Here is a 20,250-nt window from a genome sequence, read left to right on the forward strand (position 1 = left end):
ATAAACAAAGTCTAGGAAACTATTAGGAAAATGAGTAGTTTTCACCAGTAATAATTTTTCACCAAAATGAAAGCCTAATTAGGATTCCGTTTCTCTCCTCCTCCCTAAATTTTTTTTATTCCCCTTTTCTGTGCAGGGTATCTGAGGCCAAACTGAAAATAGTTGATCATTTAAAGTGCTACTCTATGAGACGGATCACAAAGGAGGCTCAGCAACTCACAAATATATCCTAGTCCAATCAGCTTGTAACAAATCAATGTTACTTACCTTTATCCCTCAAGCCCCACACCACCTCCCTTGATTGTGAGTGCCAGGAAGCAAGATTAGATGCATAACTGCATTTGCCATGGAGACTTTCACATAAATAGGATCTCAGGAAATTATTTTAATGATGATTAATAAATACTGAAATGATACCACAGTGAAGTGGACACTTAATCATTTCCCACAGCGACGCTATTTCAGATGCCATCAATATTCTAGTGGATTAAGATGAGACATATAGGTACCCTTGTTGAGGAAATGGACATGACACATATTTCTTGTGAGCCCATCACATCCTCATAGCTTTTTATAGGAAGAAGTATCTCAGAAGGATGCATGTGAGTATGTAGTTAAAATACCCAAGGAAAGACACAAGACCAGAAAGAAATACATTCCTTACAGAAGGCCTAAGATTGAGCTAGATCGCCCAGATCTCTGATATTCACCTCCACACTTCACCCAGGAGACCCAGGAGAGCATAATCATCCATTGTCCTTTGGGTCAACACTCACAGGAATCTCCCTAAGCAGTCCAGGACTTGGTGGTGAGCTCTACAAGTCCTATACTTCCTTCAAAAACAATTCTTTTTTCCTTTAAAAAATTTTTTTTTAAATTTAAAAAAATTTTCAGGATATTTAAAACATCCTCTCACCTTAACACCTACAGGTCGGATTGTCATCGTCAGTTTCTTTTTCTCCCCTCATTTTATATCCTCTAACATGCACTGTATTGATTTTCAACTTCATTAATATTATTCCATTTCTCCAACTAAATTATAAGCCCTTTAAAAGTAAGGATAGATCCCCTTCTATTAAGGAAATCTCATTCTTTTCTACCACCCTAGCATACCATACTAATTGTGCCAATATTCTACAGACAGTTGACAGTTAACACGAGATTCTTAATTGTGAAGACATCACCAGCATAAACTGGATTTTTAAACTACAAAGAAATCTAAGAAAATTCTATCTCAATTCTTTTATTTTGAGAAAGTGGAACTAAAGTCCCCCAAATTTAAGTGGTTTACTGAATATCTCTTTTCTACCTGATGCTAGACAAGAACTCAGTTCACTGTTCTTTCAATTATACCAGATCATAAAAGACATAGGTATCAAAAAAAAAAAAAGACATAGGTATCTTCTTTTAAGTGATATTATAAACGCAGTATGAATCTCTCTCAAAGGATTCAGTGAGAGACTTTTCAGATCACCAAGGCAGAGCATATCCACTTCATAGTAGACTTTAAATGTGGTATGCAGTAGAGGATACCCACATCAGGGGCACCCTCAAATCTTTTCTTGATGTCCCTCCAACCAGAAGCTCATGCAGAAGTGTCACAACACAGACAGTGTGAAAACTAGACCAGTCACCATCTTCTGGGTGCTCTAGCCCCTCAACATGGCCATATTTTGCCTTTTGCTATTCTAGCCTATAGGTGTTAAGCTATTCCTCTCTTTTTTTATTGTGGTAAAACTTACATAACATAAAATTTTTACCATTATCCACCTCCAGAACGTTTTTCATCTTCTCCAACTGAAACTCTGTATCCATTAAACAGTAACTCCTATGACGGTTGATTTTATGTGTCAACTTGACTGGGTCACAGCGTGCCCAGATATTTGGTCATTCTTCTGAGTGTTTCTGCAGGGGCGTTTTTGGATGAGATTACCATTTTAATCAGTAGAGTAAAGCAGATTTCTCATGTGAGTGGGTTTCATCCAATCAGTTGAAAGCCTGAACAGAACAAAAAACTACCCTTTCTCCAAAAAAGAAAAAAATTCTCCAGGAGACAGCCTTTGGACTGGAACTGCACCATTGGCTCTCCTAGGTCTTGAGTCTGCCAGCCCACACTACAGATTTGGACTTGCCGGCCTCCATAATTAAATGAGTCAATTACTTATAATAAATTCCTTTCTCTCTATATATACAAATTCTATTGTTTTCATTTCCCTGGAAAACCCTGACTAATACAACTCCCCATTCCTTTGTCCTCCCAGATTCTGGAAACCACCACCCTACTTTCTGCCTCTGTGAATTTGACTACAGCAGGGACCTTATACAAGTGAAAGCATATGGTATTTGTCCTTTTGTGTCTGACCTATTTCACTTGGCATAATATCTTTAAGGTTCATCCATGTTGTGGTATGTGTCAGAATTTCCTTCCTTTTTAAGGCTGAATAATATACCACTGCATAGGTATACCACATTTTCTTTATCCATTCATTCACTGAGGGACATTTGGGTTTCTTCTGTTTTTGAAACATCCATGGGAATAATTTCTACAATTTTTACGTGGCAGATAGATGGACAGACTTGACAGACCTTAAGCGGTTCTCATTATCCCTTCTTGTGTAATGTCCTCTTGAGTGTGGGTGGGATCTGTGGCTTGGAGTGCAGCAGAGGTGATGTAATGTACGTGATCACATATATGTGGTTACATAAGGTGTAGTGCCTATCTCACTAAAGTATGGATCTCTCCCTGTGCGCTCCCTCTCCCTCTCTCTCTCTCCCTGGTTGTATTTAAAGAAACAGCTTACGTGAATCTTACAGCCACAGAGAAATGAATTCTGCCTAGGGAAGCCCAGAAATGAATCCTTCCCCACTTAAGCCTTTAGATGAGAATACAACCCAGCAGACACCTGGATGGTAGCCTGTGAGACCTTAAGCAAGGGACCCAAATTAGCTGTGCCCACACTTCTGACCCGCAGATACTGTGAGATAAAAATGTGCATCATTTTACATTGCTGCTTACGTAATTTGTGGTAATGTGTTACATGGTATATAAAGTTAATAATACTGTGATAATCTTAATCCTCCTGTTTTGTAAAATTCCTTAAATCTAATCCTATCACTGACTTTCAGTGCCTCTGAGATTCCCACTCAATACTTAGGCTGCTTAAACAAAATGAAAAAAAAAATCTAGGACTTCCCTGGCAGTCCAACGGTTAAGATTCTGAGCTTCCACTGCAGGGGTACAGATTCTGTCCATAGTCTGGGAGCTAAATCCCACATGTCGTGTGGTATGGCCAAAAAAAACCTTAGGCTGCAATCATGGTTCATAAAGTAGAGACACTATTATTTTATGTCTTCCTAGTGGAGCTTCCAGTAGATGCAAGTTAAAACTGGTTTCTCCTGCCATATTATCTATTTTTGAAGCCATGGCTGTGGTCCAACCCACTGTCAGCTCTTCATAGCTCACTCTTGGTGCCTCAGAGTAATAATAGTCCTAGCCTCTATTTCATTGAAGCACAGAGAGGAAGGGAACCTGCAGTGAGTCACCTGACCTAGGCAAGGTCAAAAGGAGAATAATCAAAGGAACCAGAAGTAAGAAATTCTTTCGCCCCACTTGTTATCACTGTTGTATAACAATTCCCTGAAGCATAGGTGAAAAGGCTTTGGTACAGTACTCTCCATTGGTTCCACCCCATGTTCTTAACAACCTGGGTACAAGCTAATGATTCACAAGCGTAATGGAACCACAAGATTGTGTAGGGTTGTAATGAGTTCATTCCCCTCGACCTCAGGCACCTGCCCTTCCAGTGTGGACCTCTTCAGTCTTCCCACCCTAATCCTCTCTCCTGTCTCATCGTTCCCTACATGGATGTTTTGATAGGGACTGAGCTCAGAGTTAAAACTGCCACAAGGCATAATCACTTCCATTAGGATAAACAATAAGTTCTCTTTCTCCTGGGATTAATCCAGTGGAGGGAGGGGTGGGGGGAGGACAAGGGGCAGTAGTAATTCTAAGAAAGAAAAGTAACAGGAAGGTCATTAACAGAATTCCATTTTGTTCTAACCTGTTAAGAAGCTGGAGGGCAAAGAGATGATGGCAATCACATGGCAAAAAAGTGCAATTGGGGGAAAAAAGTCATGTTAATGGGCAAACCTGTTCATGCAGGTGAAGGCTGGCATGACTGGGAGAAGAGAGGGCCAGGATAGCAAGGGGAAATACTCAAGAACGGGAATGCTAGGACAGCTAAAACAAGGTCATGGTAACAATACACATGAAACGCAGGAGGACATCAGTTACCAGCATATTGAAGGGAAAAGTTACTATTAAACTTGAGTGGAAATCAAGGCAATCTTAGTTAACACTTACAAAATACTTGTTATATCAGGACTAGGATATGTATTTCATATACATTAACATAGTTAATCTCTATAAGTGTATGAAGTAACATTATTTTATCCATTTTATATAGGATGGAACTAAGCCAACAGAGAGATGTAATAACTTGCCTAAGATCCCACACCTAATAAGTGACCAAGTAAGTACTGTTTTTAATCCCAGACAACCAAGCTGGATTCTTAGCCATGATGCCCTACTGCCTGTCTGACAAGAGAAAGAGAAGGGCAAGGTTAATGATGCTATATGAACATGTACATGACACTCTGACTAGAAATATTCCAATCAAAATGCCTTCATGATGCAACATAAAGCAACATCTAGGGCAGGTCCAGTGGGCATTCCACTCCTATTTAATGAATGGGAACACTGAGAACTGAAGAAATTATATAATAATTTAGTGGAGGGTCTAGATTAGAATTCTGCTCTCTTACCCTGTAAAATACCTCCTACCTGGCCAAGTTTTCTGCTAAAATTTGGAAAGTACTCTTACATTTACAACTATAATGTAGTGTTCATTTATTTTTGGAAATGAATGATTTTGAATCACCAGTATCATACCAGATTTTTCTCTCACTATTTGATTTCCTTAGCTAAGAAATAAAATTAAGTTTATATTCTCCATTCTCGTATCACATTGTTATGCGGTGGGAGGGCTTTTAGAATCAACCCCGCCCAAGGGTCTCCCCTCAACAACTCAGTAAAATCAGATTTTCAGAGTTAGCATCTGAAAGTTGTTTTTTTCCCAATGTTTATAAGATAGATCCCTGTAAACAAATGTCCAATTTTCTTATGAAAGACTTTGTATTTAAAAAAATTTTAATACTTTGTATTAATTAAAAGATTACTGGCTTAAGCATACATCATTTATACAGAATTCATTTGTTCCTATAGAGGTGCGTCTTTACAAATTTTCTATGTTCTTTCCGTGTGTGCTTATTTTTGCTCTGACTTTACATTATATGAGAAAGACAGAGAGTGAGAGAGATATATAGATCTTGAATCTTGTTTTAAAAATGTCTCTTTAACTATTTCAATGGGAATTGAAGCCAGGGTGGAGGGTTATTTCATGGACAGCACCCAGAAATTCTAATCTCCCCACCTGCTTTCTCCAAAGATGCTATAGCTTTCCAGTTCATTTGGCAACCTCTCAGCCCTACTCCAGTGTCTAGGAATAAATGACCCAGAACCAGGAGAGTTGATTATCAACATAGTGAAGGCGAGGCCTGCATACTGAAGGGGAGAGCAAGAGAGGCGGGCTAATCACACGGAGAGGGGAGTGAATGGAGATTGGCAGGGTGACTTTCAACTGGCAACCGTCACCCTGGAGTGCTTGGGTGAAGGACCAAGAATATTACTCCTTTTCTGATGGAGAAGAGAACTTATGTGGTCACCCTCAACGTGCCTTTGATCCTCCTTCAAGTCCAGTTTCTCAGCACTGCCTAGAAAAATATCTAATTCACAGGACTGATGTGTCCTTCCTGAACGTCTTCTTTTTGGAGGCAGTGTGAGAAATTTAAAGACATCTAGAAAGGGCTAAGAGTAGAATGGAAGAAGAGAAGACACAGGGAAGCAAACTTGGAGACCTTAAAACCAGGAATAGAAATAGAGAAAGAAGCTAGGATGAAAGGGGAGAGAAAAACCACAGAAAATAACAGCCCGAGGGAGTAAGAGAAGAGAAAGAGAGAGGAGGAAAAACCAATTTATTGCTGAGAAGAGTTTCTCTCCTTAGGTCCTCTAGGTCAAGAAGTCAGACATGGCACAGAGCATGGAAAGGAGGCAACAGACGCCCAGTGCGTGATCTGGAGAAGTAGGAGTCCAGCCCGATGAGAGTGCAATCCCGAGCCCTGATGGCTTCTGCCCTGGTATATTTCATCCAGGTGAGTCGTGAAAACGTAGGCATAAGACCTCTGTTTCTCAGATAAATCAACTCTCAGAAGAACCTGGAGAGAAATGAATGAGGGGGGAAGACATATATAGAACCAAAGGGATGGTAGGGAAAAGAATAACTGGAATGTTCCCTTAGTATTATAGGATTACATATAGTGCATGTGTGACTAATGACATCAGTGAAAAGAAGGACATATATACTAGTAGGAGAGCAATGGCAATTTAGAAGTGTCTCATGTATATTTCTCTCTTTTAACATCTCTTCTATCTTTAACATCTCACCTATCCCTCAAAAACCCAAGTAAGTTACTGGGAATTCCCTGGTGGTCCAGTCGTTAGGACTCCACACTTCCACTGCAGGGGGCACGGGTTCGATCCCTGGGCAGAGAACTAAGGTCCCACAAGCTGCGTGGCATGGCCAAAAAAAAAAAAAAAATCCAAGTAAATTATTAAAACCAAGTACATAATTCCCCTAAATAGTGTTTCTCATATCAGCCCTAATACTACTCTAGCAGTTTAGGTGCCTCTGGATCAGAGATAAGTTGAGAAAGAAAACTCTTTTAAAATACTTTGCACTTTTTATTTCTCCCCACTAAGAAGCAGAAGACTCTGAGTAACTCATTAGCTGAGAAAGAGTCATTGGACTGAGGAATTCTGGATCACTTTCAAGGGGAAGTTTACACAGATATGAAATCTATTAAGAAGAAAAGCAAATGAAGAAATGGGCCAGTTTCAGATTCCTGAACAGCTCCTAACAGGGAGGGTGCTACTTTACTTCCTATATACCAGTTAATGGAATGTCTGAAACCATAGCCTTTTCTTGCTGTTTCTTGTATTTTCTTTTTACTGCTTCTTCTCCTCCTTGTCGTTCCCTTCCTTTCTTTTCTCGTTTCTTCTCTTTTTGCAAGAGGCCTGAAAAGAGGCATTTTATCGGCTGAGCACTTTAGGCTTTTTTTAAACTTTAGTCAAGAAGACAAAGCGAAGTACCAGGGGTGGGTTGAGGAAACACATACTTTGTCATCCTTAGTGGCCAATTATTTTAAATTAAAACAAAACCAGGAGTTTCTCAAATGCCTTCTACAGAGACCAGCTGTTTGTTCTTTTACAAATCCTTTTCACCCAATGTCATATGCAGGTGTGTCCCCTGCCTGCCTCCACCCTCCCCTCAAACTCCCAATAAGTACAAATTCTTGCCTCTTTTTAGAGTAACTTTGTGGCCTTTGTTGTTGATTTCCTGAAATATCAAGTCATCCAAGTTATTGGAAGAGAGAGACAGTTTCTAGAATAGAAGTTTACCTAGAGAGGTTTTTGAAGGAGAAAGTCAACTGAAATATAAGGTAAAAGAAGGAGTGGGACATTCCTTTTTTGGGAGTAGAAGGGACCTGACAGCAATGTCAACAGCTGTTAGAGCAGACTTGTCCCTGGTTCTAGTGATTCATTCCACACGTATACATGAGAGAGTCTGATCTGAATTCTGGCCAATTCAATAGGTGTATGCAGTTGGTCATGTTACTCAAACCTCTATGCCTTAGCCTCTTAACGTTTCAAAATAATGTACCCACCAGCATGGCTATTGTGATGAAATGTTAAAAATTCTTAGCAATCTGGTTGGCATAGAGTAGCTATTCAGTCAATAAGTTTTTCCCCTCCCTTTCCCCCCCTCTTCTCTTGTACGGTGAGTTATTGATGTACGGAGGGAATAAAGAAGAGCGGTGGGGTTGAATTCCATTTCTAACTGATAGAGAATTAGGAGAACAAGAACTGTATCCTGAGAGACAGATCAGGAAATTTCTAGGACAAACAAATTGGTATAAATGCTGCCTCTCATTCACAGAGGCGGTGATGCTCACCCACCACCAAAAAACCAAAACCAAAACAGATTAGGTATTTGCTCTTCCAGGTTTTCCCACTGTGAATTTAATAAAGGTCAGGTATAGGAGAGATGAAAACAGTCCTAAACATGACTGACCCCATGACCTTGTCCTTGTATTTGCCCTGCTGTCACCAGCTGACCTGACAGCGCACTCGTGAGGGATGACTCGTAGGCGGCTGAGCACAGCAGATGAGGCCATTTCCCTGTCTGAGATTGTTTCCCTTCCTACAGCTTCCTTGGGCAAGATGTGAGGAGAACTGTGTCAATCCTGAACAGTAAGTATCTGAGAGTCCACACTGGGAAGAAAGCGAGACAGACAAAAACATCAACACCCAAAACAGGGTCAAAATGTCATTAGATATCTCTGACTTCCCTTATTTCTACTTAAATGGCATCAACCCACTAATCTCAAAGACAGGTTATCCAAAAACAGGTGTTCATGTCCTAGGTACTCAAGATAACACTGCTGGTGGCGTTTTTCCAAAGCCGATCTTCCTGTCAAAACAGCAGACTTAACCTCAGTTTATAGAGTCACAGTGATTTGCAAAAGATTTTCTTTCCCAAGCCTCTCAGTGAGTCACCGAGACAGACAGGATTCACTACTGACACGAAGATATACTTGGGGGATTGCCAGCGTAGCACCACCATTTCAAATCTGCAAAGCGTTTCCTATTTTTCGGGGCATGTTAATATTTATTGCAGACTTCATTCAGCTATCAGTTTGAGGTAGTTATCCCTCAATCTAAACCTGTCACAATTAGGTCCTATGTAGACACAGAGGACACAAAGATAAAAAGGGAAGAGATTCATTCCTCTTGGAGGTAAACTATTTAAGAAAGCAGGGACAATTTGAATGAAGAGACTTACTTAGGCTGAAGGAAAACACATATTTAGCCACAGGAAGAGTTTCCCTACAGCCAAGTCTGTTAAACCCAAAGGAAATGGTGATGGCCTTGGTAACTTGCCACGAGCTCTCTGCGGTTTTAGACACCTACCACCATAGGAGGGTTATTTTTAATAGAATCAGAATTGTAACATTGTAGAACTGGAAGGGGCTTTGAACAAACGGGGAATGTGAGAACATCTAGAGACACTGTTCAGTGAAAAAGAAAACTGTATGATCTACAACTGTGCAAACAGAGAGGATATAGTAGTGGATTTCAACAGATCACTAGATCATAAAGTAGTAAATGTTTTCATCTTCAGTGACAAACAAATATTTTCCTTCCCCTCCCCTTCACACTCCCCAGCTTATCCCACACTCCTTCTCCCTTGCAATCCATATTTTCTTCATTCTATAGAGAAACTTGATAATTGCCCTAGTTCATTCAGAACATTTAATTAGCTTTTGTCATGAGGAAGTTGGTTTCTACATTTTCTTCCCCCTCCTTGTTTGGCCTCAATGGGTATGCTTATCTGTCTTGATCCTGGATGTGAAAATTTAAAGCCCTTTTTATGGTGGGAGTTTTTATGGTTTTATGGTGGCCCTTTTTTATTTTTTCTGCTTTTTATTTTTTTCTTGAAGTATAGTTGATTTACAGTGTTGTGATGTTGTGCTAGTTTCTGATGTATAGCAAAGTGATTCAAATATATATATGTATATTCTTTTTCATATTCTTTTTCATTATGGATAATTACAGGATATTGTGTATAGTTCCCTGAGCTATATAGTAGGACCTTGTTGTTTATATGGTGGCCCTTTTTGCAACAACTTGCAAAACATAAATTACAAACTATCACACTTATAACTGAAATTTTCTTTATGTTTAAATTTTATTGACCTCAAATATATACAAACCTTAACTTTCACATTTATTTCCACTCTTTGTAAACTTGCATTGAAAGTTCTTTCTTGGTAATTGTCATCAAAACTGTTTACGATGGTCATGGTTACAGGTTCTATTAACATTATTTTCATGATCACTAGTTTAGTCTGTCTCATAATGACTTACACAATGCCATCTATAGTATAAATCACTACTGAAGGCATCCCATTTCATAATAGATTCAGCTGGTTACATCGAAGTTAATATAACCTGTGATGCTTTTATTATAACAAGGTATCATACATTGTGACTTGTATTTCTGATTCTGGAATTATAACAGGCATTGACTATATTTTTATTGCAAACAAACCTTTATTCTTTCTCCATAGTTGCCTGACCACAGATTGGGTACATCTCTGGTATATATGGTAAGTTTCAGCTATATTACCCAGAAAGATGTTTAAAAGGGAGTTTTTCTCAGGGGTATTACTTTTATTTATTTATTTTAGTTTTTAAATATATTGACAGCAGAAAAGAAACTGAGACATCCAGCCTATTTCCTAGCATCTCATGGAGTAAAGCTTCTTTACCCCATCACTAACCTGTGTGACAATATACCAGGATTTCCTATTTCAATACCATCTCCTGGGCCAACATCGACGGATTATTGTGTACTTTCTCAGGGTCAGCTCTAGAGAAAGCCACAGAGAGGAGATTACTTCAGTAAAAAGTAGCCCCTCCAAACCACATTTAAATCTGTCATGAATTGCTCTAGTGAACTGACTTAGTCTTGCTGGCAAAATAAGGAAGCATGTACGCAAAGAGAAAACCTGGGAATTAAAATCTGATAGTCGTTCTATAAAACACTCAAACAAAAATCAAAATGGAGACACTGAAGACTGATTATGCCAAAGTTGGGAAAAACGCCAGACCACAGAGCTCTCACTGCTGGGTGGGGTCTTTACAGGTTGCTGGTGGTCATTGGGGCGCTGCTTCTCCTGTGTGGCCTCACTTCTATGTGCTTCCGCTGTTGTCTGGGTCACCAGCAAAATGGGGAAGACGAGGGCCGGCCACCCTATGAAGTGACGGTCATCGCTTTTGACCAGGACAACACTCTCCAGAGCACCATCACTTGTGAGTACACTGACGTAGGACGTGGGAAGTGAACCCAGGTTTCAACGATCGCTTAGGACAGTGCAACGGTGTAAAAACATTCATCAAATAGCGTTAAAGATTCTAAAACTTAGGGCAGCTTTAATTTCCCAAAGCCTGATGGTGCAGTGACCTGGTCTCCCATGGATGCTGTATTTTCAGTTGTTGGTCAGATAATGGAGTGAAGAAAGAAATGGAATGTTGGAGACAATATTGGAAATGTCTTACAGGAAGAATTCCCAAGTTTATAAATAATTATTTTGATAAAACCATTTGAAGCTCTGAACATATCCCTTTTTTGAAAATGTCTTAGATTTTTGTGAAAACGTACACTTTCTATTATCTATACTAATTTTTTTTTTATCTTTAGAGAAATGAGTTGTGTGTACTTTCTTTATTCACCAGGTCTTAAACCATTAGATATTAAACCCAACACTGGATGATCATAAAACACCTTCCTTTATTTCCCTCTGTTCTCTTCTTTGCATTATATTCTTTGCTAAAATTGGAGCATGAATACAAGGCAGAACAGCAGGCCTTGTGATATTTATACCCTGTGATGAATTATACCCTGTGATTATACCCTGTGATATTTATTTTGAAAAGAGAGAACACTATAGCACGTTGTTCATCTATCCTGCTTTTCTTTTCTCACTGTCATTTTGGGGAAAAGATAAGTAGGCAGAAACAACTATTTCTAAGGAGTCTGCAACTTAAGTGTGTTGGTATAAAGGGGTCCAAATCCGTAAAGGGAAAAGGACAGGGTTGTGAGATATGGGAGCCCACTTTAGAATCGGAGGAATCCAGAGAAGATGGGACCTCCTAGCAAAGAGTGAAGCTGGTTTCTGAACAAGCTTCACAGGGTTTTCCTAACATCTGTGGCCAAGAGTGATGATGAATTTGGACACTTGTTTAAAATGAAAGGGGATTGAGTGTGCCGTAAGTCTCTGATTTCTGTGGACGCCGCGTTTACTTGAGCTCTAGTCCTTCTTTCCTCTCCAGCCCTGCAGTCAGTGTTTGGCCCTGCGGCTCGAAGAATCCTGGCCGTGGCTCACTCCCCCAGCTCCCTGAGCCAGCTGCCGTCCTCCCTGGACGCCCTCCCAGGGTATGAAGAAGCTCTTCACATGACTCGCTTCACTGTTTCCAGGTGTGGCCAGAAAGCACCTGATCTACCCCCAGTGCCAGAAGAAAAGCAGCTGCCCCCAATGGCAAAGGAGTCTCCTCCAGTAGAACACTGTTCTAATTGATGGGAACTCTGGTTTGATCAATGGGTTGGGGGTTTCCCCAGAGCTGGTAGAGATTCACAGACAAATGGAACCTTTTTTTCCCCCTAACTTTCAGAAGGCTTAGGATGGCCATCTAAACAACATTCCGTGGCAAAGATGGATTCCAACCCAGACACATATATTTTCTGCTATGGCATGCTCTAGTCGAGAACTCTTCTTTATCCAGTGGCCACAATTTGCAATTAACCTGCAGCAATGCTGATTACTACTGAACAGGAAAGCATCAAAGGTTTCTTGGGTTCCTTCAGCTATTGAGTTCCTTTCCCCATAGGACGCTGCAAGTTGCTGGTTTCTCTACCAGCGAACAGATTATGTACACTTGTGGAGAAAGACCAGCCCGCAGGCACAGCCAGAGACATTCATGCACTGAATTCACACATGCTTCCTCTGAAGAAAGCACTCACTTTTACGCTAAATGACAATGATAATTTTGTACGTCACGTAATGCCTCACTGGACATCCAGAATCCAGGGGTGGGATTGCAGGCCTGGGTTTAGAGGACACAGCCGAGTATTGAAGTGCCAAATATCAAGGTCTTTCTTTCACTCTGGTTCTACCCACCAGCAGTAGGGGAAACTGCATACAATGCAGTAACAGTTCTATTCATTTTTTAGTTCCTCTGCCCTGCAAACATACGCGCACACACGGAGGCACGCAAGCATATACACACGCACGCTTTTCTAACTCTGAAAGAATAGTGCCACTCTGCTTCTTTCCTCTTTCCTGCTTTGACCAAATGTCTCTACAGTAGTGACAAACACTTGCTTCTAGTGGTGGTCTTCACTGCCACCTAGTGGAGCCATGGTAGAAATGCATTCTCCTGTGGGAGCCCGTCTGCGCACCTCTGGTTTTTGGAGCACTAACTGGGTGGGAAACTTCCCAAGGCACGATCATAGTGCTAAGCTGTCCACATAACATACTACCTCCAAAATGTACTGTTATTGGAAAATTTAGGAAGTGAAGTGTATTTGGGGAAATACTGCTTGCCAGTGACCTTAGAAAAGTCATTGAACTCTCAGGCACATTTTTCTCATCCATAAATTAGGAGACATAACACTTCCAAGGATTGTTGTGAAGATCAAATAAGCTATATGTAGATGACAAGATTTGTAAATTATTATACACATGTATTAGTTACTCTTTTTTTTTTTTTTTTTTTCGGTACGTGGGCCTCTCACTATTGTGGCCTCTCCCGTTGCGGAGCACAGGCTCCGGACGTGCAGGCTCAGCGGCCATGGCTCACGGGCCCAGCCACTCCGTGGCTTGTGGGATCTTCCCGGACCAGGGCACGAACCCATGGTCCCTGCATCGGCAGGCGGACTCTCAACCACTGCGCCACCAGGAAAACCCTACTCTTACTCTTGACAACTAATTTTCATTGGCCTGCTATGACTCTACTGAAAATTATGTTCTGATTTGTCCTTTTGCCAGCCAGCCTGTGATGTTATTGCCAAGTCACACCTGATGTAGCTTTATTTCATCAATAAATATTTGTTGATTGAGGTAAACAGCTGAAGACATGTGATTCCTCTTGATATATCCTGTGTAGAGGTAAGAAATATTTGAGAAAAATTTATTAGGCAATTAGGTCCATTTCTCGGGGAGCAATACAGACCCGGAGATGGCAGATTAATGCACCACCTCATTAAATAATTTCTTGGGGTGCTCACTCAGCCAGGAGGGAAAATGTTCTAAGCGAGTATAACCTGCTGGTGATCTGAATTTATTCTGAGCCACTTAAGACATTGCCTCTGGAAATCGTTAATGCGTGAATTTGTTAATAGCACACGAGGGGGCCTTGTTTTGCCACTGCCAAATGAATCTCTTCATTATTACATATTCCATGAAATATTCTAGGCCCTTTCATTTTTCAAAATACTACAGTCTTAAAGAAGTTAAAACGTCCTCGGGTATAATAAGATCTTGAAAGAAATCCTGCCTGTAAGGATCTTATTCTAAAGAGATCTCTCCGCCCCACTTTCCCCTCCCCCTTGCCCGCTCCTCAGCCACAGAGAGTCAGCTCAGCATATTACATCACAAGCAATCAACAGCCACTTGGTTTCACTTCCTTTTTTTTTTTTTTAACATCTTTATTGGAGTATAATCGCTTTACAGTGGTGTGTTAGTTTCTGCTTTATAACAAAGTGAATCAGTTATACATATACATATGTTCCCATATCTCTTCCCTCTTGCGTCTCCCTCCCTCCCACCCTCCCCATCCCTCCCCTCTAGGGGGTCACAAAGCACCGAGCTGATCTTTATCTACTCAGACGAAGACGTCTGTTCATCAGCTCAGTCCCTTTCACCATTGGTCTCAGTTTTAACTCCTTTTAACTTTCCTCATACCCATCCTTCAAACTTTAACCGTCGGTTCAGTGACGCTCACTGATTTCTCCCCAAAGCCTACATCCCTGAGTAGTGCTGCAGTCTGAAAGAGACATTGGGAACGGTGTCATCAGGACTTGCTGACGGATTGGGTAGGGAAACGTAGCAAGGGAAAATGATTCCTAGATCAATGACCCGAGGCCATGTGCGGAAGGTGTAGCTGTTTACGAGGATGGCAAAGACTAGCAGAGACCTGATTTAGGGGGAAATTAAATTCAGGGATTTCCAAAATGGGGGGAAAGGCATTTTGTGGCAAAATATAAACCAAGTTAATCTGAAGTGATGTCTAATACACGAAAGCAGCAAGGAAGGTTCAGGTGTGCCAATGAGAAAAATCATTTTCCTTGAGATGGAATGAGGAAAGCCTCAATCTGTAAAAAAGGAAAAGAAATTCCATATCGGATCTTGATACTTTGCAGTGTCTGTAAAATAAGCCACTGGGAATGGCCCAGAGATGATTGGGATTTGCCAGTTTGGGACTCTGGGGTCTGGACAGGAGGATATGAGTTTGGAAGCCATCAAGTTAAAATGTATATTTATAGATATGGGTATAAATGAGATAACTCTCCCTTCTCCTTCCTCTTTTTTTTTTTTTTTTGCAGTACGCAGGCCTCTCACTGTTGTGGCCTCTCCCGTTGCGGAGCACAGGCTCCGAACGCACAGGCTCCAGACGCACAGGCTCCAGACGCACAGGCTCAGCAGCCATGGCTCACGGGCCCAGCCGCTCCACGGCATGTGGGATCTTCCCGGACCGGGGCACGAACCCGCATCCCCTGCATCAGCAGGCGGACTCTCAACCACTGCGCCACCAGGGAAGCCCTGCTTATTTTTTAATTGTTCACTTTCTATTAGTTTCTTCCCTTTAGTATACATTAGTTTAGTATGCATTATATATTCTAAAAAGAAAGGAGAGCATAATCTGAAGGAGAAAAGTATCACATTGTTGAGCCTGGCACTAAATAATGCAGACACTGCGCTTGAAGACAGCCGTGAAAGTTTTTTAGCAGGAGAGATCCACGTGGTCAATGTTTTAGAAAGACACTGACGAAAATGTCTGAGGTCTTAGCTGAAGTGTGAAGAAGGCAGGTCTTGCTTCCAGCCAGGAGCATGTATTAAAAAATCCTAGTCAAAACTGATGAGAGCCTGAAAATGAATGGGAGGCTGGGCGGGGAGTGGTGGTGATGAAATGAATGATAATCATTTCGTCTTTTCAGCAGAGCTCTGAGCTGTGCTCAAATTGCAAAAACGAATAACAAAATGGTTAGGAAGTATAACCTTTACACCATTGTTCTCTAGGTCTTTCCTCTAATCTTAATCAGTGGAGAATCTCTGCTACCTCTTTCTCAGTCTGAATGACACAAACGTGGATGGATATAAACCTCTTGCAGCCTGGCTGTGAAGCTGCACTCTTCGTTCTCTACAGCTTAATTTGGGTTTTCTGGGGGTGATTATACTAGTGAAAAAAAACCCCACATTTTAAAAAACCTTTTTTTACTTGCCAAAGCTGAAATTCTTACAATCAGGGCTATGTCCAGTATCTGAAAGGAAGTGTTAATATCTACATAGCAAGAGGAAAAGACTCTGAAAGCGTGAAGTCCCTAATCTGTGAGAGACCTGGAAGATGGGCCTGGCTTAGTTTACACAAGGATAATAAAGGCACTTCTTTCGGCAGGAAGATGGGCCTGAGAGAAGATTGATTGGGCTGTGATGACTGGTTTTGTCTGAGCTTTGGAGGCAAATAGAACAGTACAAGATACCTCTTAGTGGCTTGTTTCTGATCCAAGTCTAGGTCAAGAGCTAGAGCATAGAATCTGGTTGAGTTGGCCTTATGGGTCTGACCGACCTTTATTAGACGGTCTGATTAGTTAACACATTAGGAGTGTACTTGTATATGAGAGCATGGACATAAAGCAAAAATGGAATTTATGTAACAAATATAAGAAGCAGGGGAGAAAAACTGCAAAGTCTGGGAACAGTGAGTTTTGTTTTCTTTCCATTTGTTAAGCAGATTGGCTGGAAGGCAATAAAAAAGCCAGGATAGGAAGTCTGCCCTTGAACAGGCTGACTGGGGAAAAAAATTCTGTGATTTATGGATTGTCCAAGATATATTGAGCATTCAACTGTGGAAAATATTTTACAAGCTGTGTCTGAATAATGTTGGCCAGTGTCCTCCTGTTGGCACCTCCACCTCAGCTAAGCCAGAACTGCACTGTTTCCCACCTCAGAATTCCTCGTAGCTGTAGAGTTTGGAAAGGGTGTCATGAAAGCGGTCGTGTTTGAGTTGAAACCTGAAGGATCATAGAACTTTAAATGTCAAATAGACATTATAAGTGCATTTTCTGTCTATGAGCAAAGATGAGAAAGATGAGAACGTGAATCATAGAGAATGTTAAAAATTCCAAGAGTGATAGAAAAGGAATGGATCTGAAAAGATAGGTTGACATCTGTTTATGGAAGGCATTAAATATTGTAACCAAATGCAGGTTTGGCCACTCGCTTCTCAACAGCCAATAACGAATTGAGGGGCAAGCTTCAGTAGAGAAGAAAAGTTACCTTATTCAGAAAAACCGGCAATCTGGGGAGATGGTGGACTTATGTCCAGAGACCAACTCTGAAGATTCTGCTCAGCCATGATGATTTTTAAAGGGAAAACAATCTCAGTTAATCATTAAGACAGAAGGTCACATTCTTCGTCATCTTTCCACTGTGTGCAAACCTGCTGACTTCTTCTGATCTATCTTGGGACACCGTCTTGCTCATGTGGTCCACCTGCAATTGGATGTTCTCTTGCCCACGTGCTCTGCCTCTACCTGCGAGGTCCATCTGCAAATTTACTAGGGGAAAGCTAGGGGTAGAAGGTCAGTCATTCTTTAACTACTTAATTCTTCATTCTTATTCCTTCTAATCCGGGAAAGGAATCAACAGGTTAGGGAAGGTGTTGTGTATGTTTAGTAAAGCAGAACTCAGGAGCTAAGTTAAATGTTGCCTAATGACCTCATCTTTATGATTAAGGTCTAAAGTAAACAGGAATGGACAAAAGCAAAGAGGCAGAGGAGCTGCTTACCATATGAGCTTAAGCAGTTCGGTCTTTATCCTGCCTTGTATGAAAGCTATTGAATGTTTCTGAAGAGGGAAAAGAGATCATGTAACTTGTAAGATGCTTCAGTTGTCACTAGAGGATGAATAAGAGAAGTGAGATGTAGAGGACAGGGACACCATTATGGCTCTTCAGCTACCCCAAAGGCAACACTCCAATTTCTTCCATAAGAGTTTAGTTATAGGCAACGTTATAGAATAAGGCAGACTAAATGTAAAGCCTCTTCACTGTGTTTCAGCTTCCTGGTAGAACTCATCCAAGTGTTGATGTGGCCCTTTGGTAATTACTGTCCTCGTTTCACAAATGATATCAGTGTTCTTAGTGTCTGGACTTTCTTGGGTCCCATTTTGTATATCAAACTTGCCTACATAGGATCTGTCTTGTACAATCCTCTTGCACTAGGCTTAACACCTGCTCTTTCTTCCCATGTTAATTCTACTTACTACGGGTGGTAGGATTGAGTACCCTCTTCTCCCTCTCCCCAAAAAGAGTGTAAATCCAAACTTAGGAAATATCAAAGTAGATAAATGTACATCCAATTCAAAGGGGACAAAAGTTCACCAGGAGTCAAACAATTGGTAAGTAATCATAACCATTTGAATGCCTTCAGTGCCTTAGCTCATTCTCCAAACTATGTGCTCCCTTAGTCAGCTTTGGAGGCTGAGTTGCAGACAAGTGATGTAACTGGTGGAGAGCTGAGTGCCTGAGCTGGCTTTACACTCAACTTCCTCAGACTTCAAACACCAAACTGAAAAGCCTTTTGCTCTGATTTTTTTCATTTAATTTTTATTCCTTTTAATCAAATGCATACCTTCATACAGATTACAAAGTCAAATAGCTCTACAAGGCTTGTGAAGAAAAGGAGTGCCTTCCCACCACACGCATACATGCACACGTAATCCCTACTTTTTAGCTGACTCTTTAAAATCTACATTTCTTCAGATAGTATGCATATGTTTCTATTCCTTTCCTCTTTTTTTTTTGAAGTATAATTGATGTACAATGTTGTGTTAGTTTCAGGTGTACAGCAAAGTGATTCAGTTATATATATATGTGTGTGTGTGTATATATGTGTATATATATATATATATATATTTCACATTCTTTTCCATTATACGTTACTACAAGATCTTGAATACAGTTCTCTGTGCTATATAGTAGGTCCTTGTCATATGTGTCTATTCTCGATTTTTATTTTCAGTTTGGACCATTATCTATTGACTTGCCATTATGGAAGATGAAAATACGGCCCTTTTCCACCACCATCCCTACCGTTGCGACCATGACACATCTGAACATTTCTTGTGCCCCCCTATTTTCTAAATATAGTTATGTCATCATTTTGATTAGATGAGTATAATGGGAAGCAGGAAAAATGACTATTAAGGATTAAGTTCCTGAAACCAGTCTTTCTGGGTGAAAATTCTGGCGCTTTCCCTTCCTCTTGGTCCAATCTTTGTGTAGTGACTTAACTGTTTTCCGCTTCCATTTCTCCAGCTGTAAAACGACCTTCAGATGAGTAAACATGCATTACATTATTGTGTGAGGATGACGGAGGCTAATACATATATTCATACTCCATATAAAGCGTGTATGCATTAATAACTATCAATTACTTTTACTATCTTGAAGATTATCTTCATCTCTCTTGTGTTAAATCCTGTCTTCTATGTCCCATGTCTTTTCCTTTCTTGGTTTACTTCCTCATTTGGGGGCTGCTCCTGGAAAAATGTACAGAAGAAGTGAATTTTTGAAGAGCTTCAATGTCTATGAAATGTCTCGTGCTCCCCTCATACTTAAGTAATAGCTTAGCTTTGCATAAAATTCTAGGAAGAAAATAAATCCCCTCAGGATTGTGTAGGCATAACTAGCTTTAAATAAAATCTGACCTCCCTCCCTCATTTTCTGAAATCTCCCTCTCGAGATTCCTAGTATTTGAACGTTGGACTTCTAATTCCCCTGGCCTCCTTTTCCATCTTTCTGTTTTATGGCTTTACTTTCTAGGAAATTTCATTAACTTTCTTCTAATACTTCTATTGAATGTTTTCCTTCTCTTACTTTTAATTTTTAAGATTTTTTTATATGAATACTCTTTGGTTGTAGCTATTTTTGTTTCATGGATACAATAGCTTCTTTTGTTTCTCTGAAGATATTAATGATAATTTTTTTGGTCTTTTTATCTCCCCGAATAGTCTTTCTTATTTTCTCCAAGTTATTTTTCACTAATTGTTTACTTCATATTAGATCTTTTTTTGAAATCCTTGAGTCCTTGCTGTCTGATCATATTTAAGAACAAGGCACTATAAAGCTCATTTGAAATTTCTGTATGTGTGCAAAAACCCAGCTGGGCTGCTAGAATTCTGGGAACAGAAGGAGGAAGAAGGTTGAGGATTCAAGGGTCAGTATGTAAG

General features: G+C 40.4%; 1 protein-coding gene across 1 annotated transcript; it reads left to right on the plus strand.

Annotated features, from left to right (window-relative positions):
• Positions 1–6,055: 6,055 nt before the first annotated feature.
• TMEM52B (transmembrane protein 52B) lies at positions 6,056–13,737 on the plus strand. Its single transcript, XM_022577069.2, has 5 exons — positions 6,056–6,270; positions 8,385–8,428; positions 10,309–10,347; positions 10,887–11,053; positions 12,074–13,737. The coding sequence occupies exons 1-5, from the start codon at positions 6,217–6,219 to the stop codon at positions 12,316–12,318; spliced, it is 549 nt and encodes a 182-aa protein (XP_022432777.1). The 5' UTR covers positions 6,056–6,216; the 3' UTR covers positions 12,319–13,737.
• The last annotated feature ends 6,513 nt before the right edge of the window (positions 13,738–20,250 follow it).

The sequence above is a fragment of the Delphinapterus leucas genome, chromosome 11 (genome assembly GCF_059928025.1).
Source record: "Delphinapterus leucas isolate spDelLeu-1000000601 "Yukka" chromosome 11, BTC_Dleu_Yukka2, whole genome shotgun sequence".
NCBI classification, from domain to species: domain Eukaryota; kingdom Metazoa; phylum Chordata; class Mammalia; order Artiodactyla; family Monodontidae; genus Delphinapterus; species Delphinapterus leucas.

Excerpts from the sequence above, each read along its gene's own strand:
- TMEM52B (XM_022577069.2), top strand. The coding sequence starts at position 6,217 with ATGAGAGTGCAATCCCGAGCCCTGATGGCTTCTGCCCTGGTATATTTC. Across the intron at positions 6,271-8,384 it reads CCCTGGTATATTTCATCCAG|CTTCCTTGGGCAAGATGTGA; the intron begins GTGAGTCGTGAA and ends CCCTTCCTACAG. Across the intron at positions 8,429-10,308 it reads AACTGTGTCAATCCTGAACA|TTGCCTGACCACAGATTGGG; the intron begins GTAAGTATCTGA and ends CTTTCTCCATAG.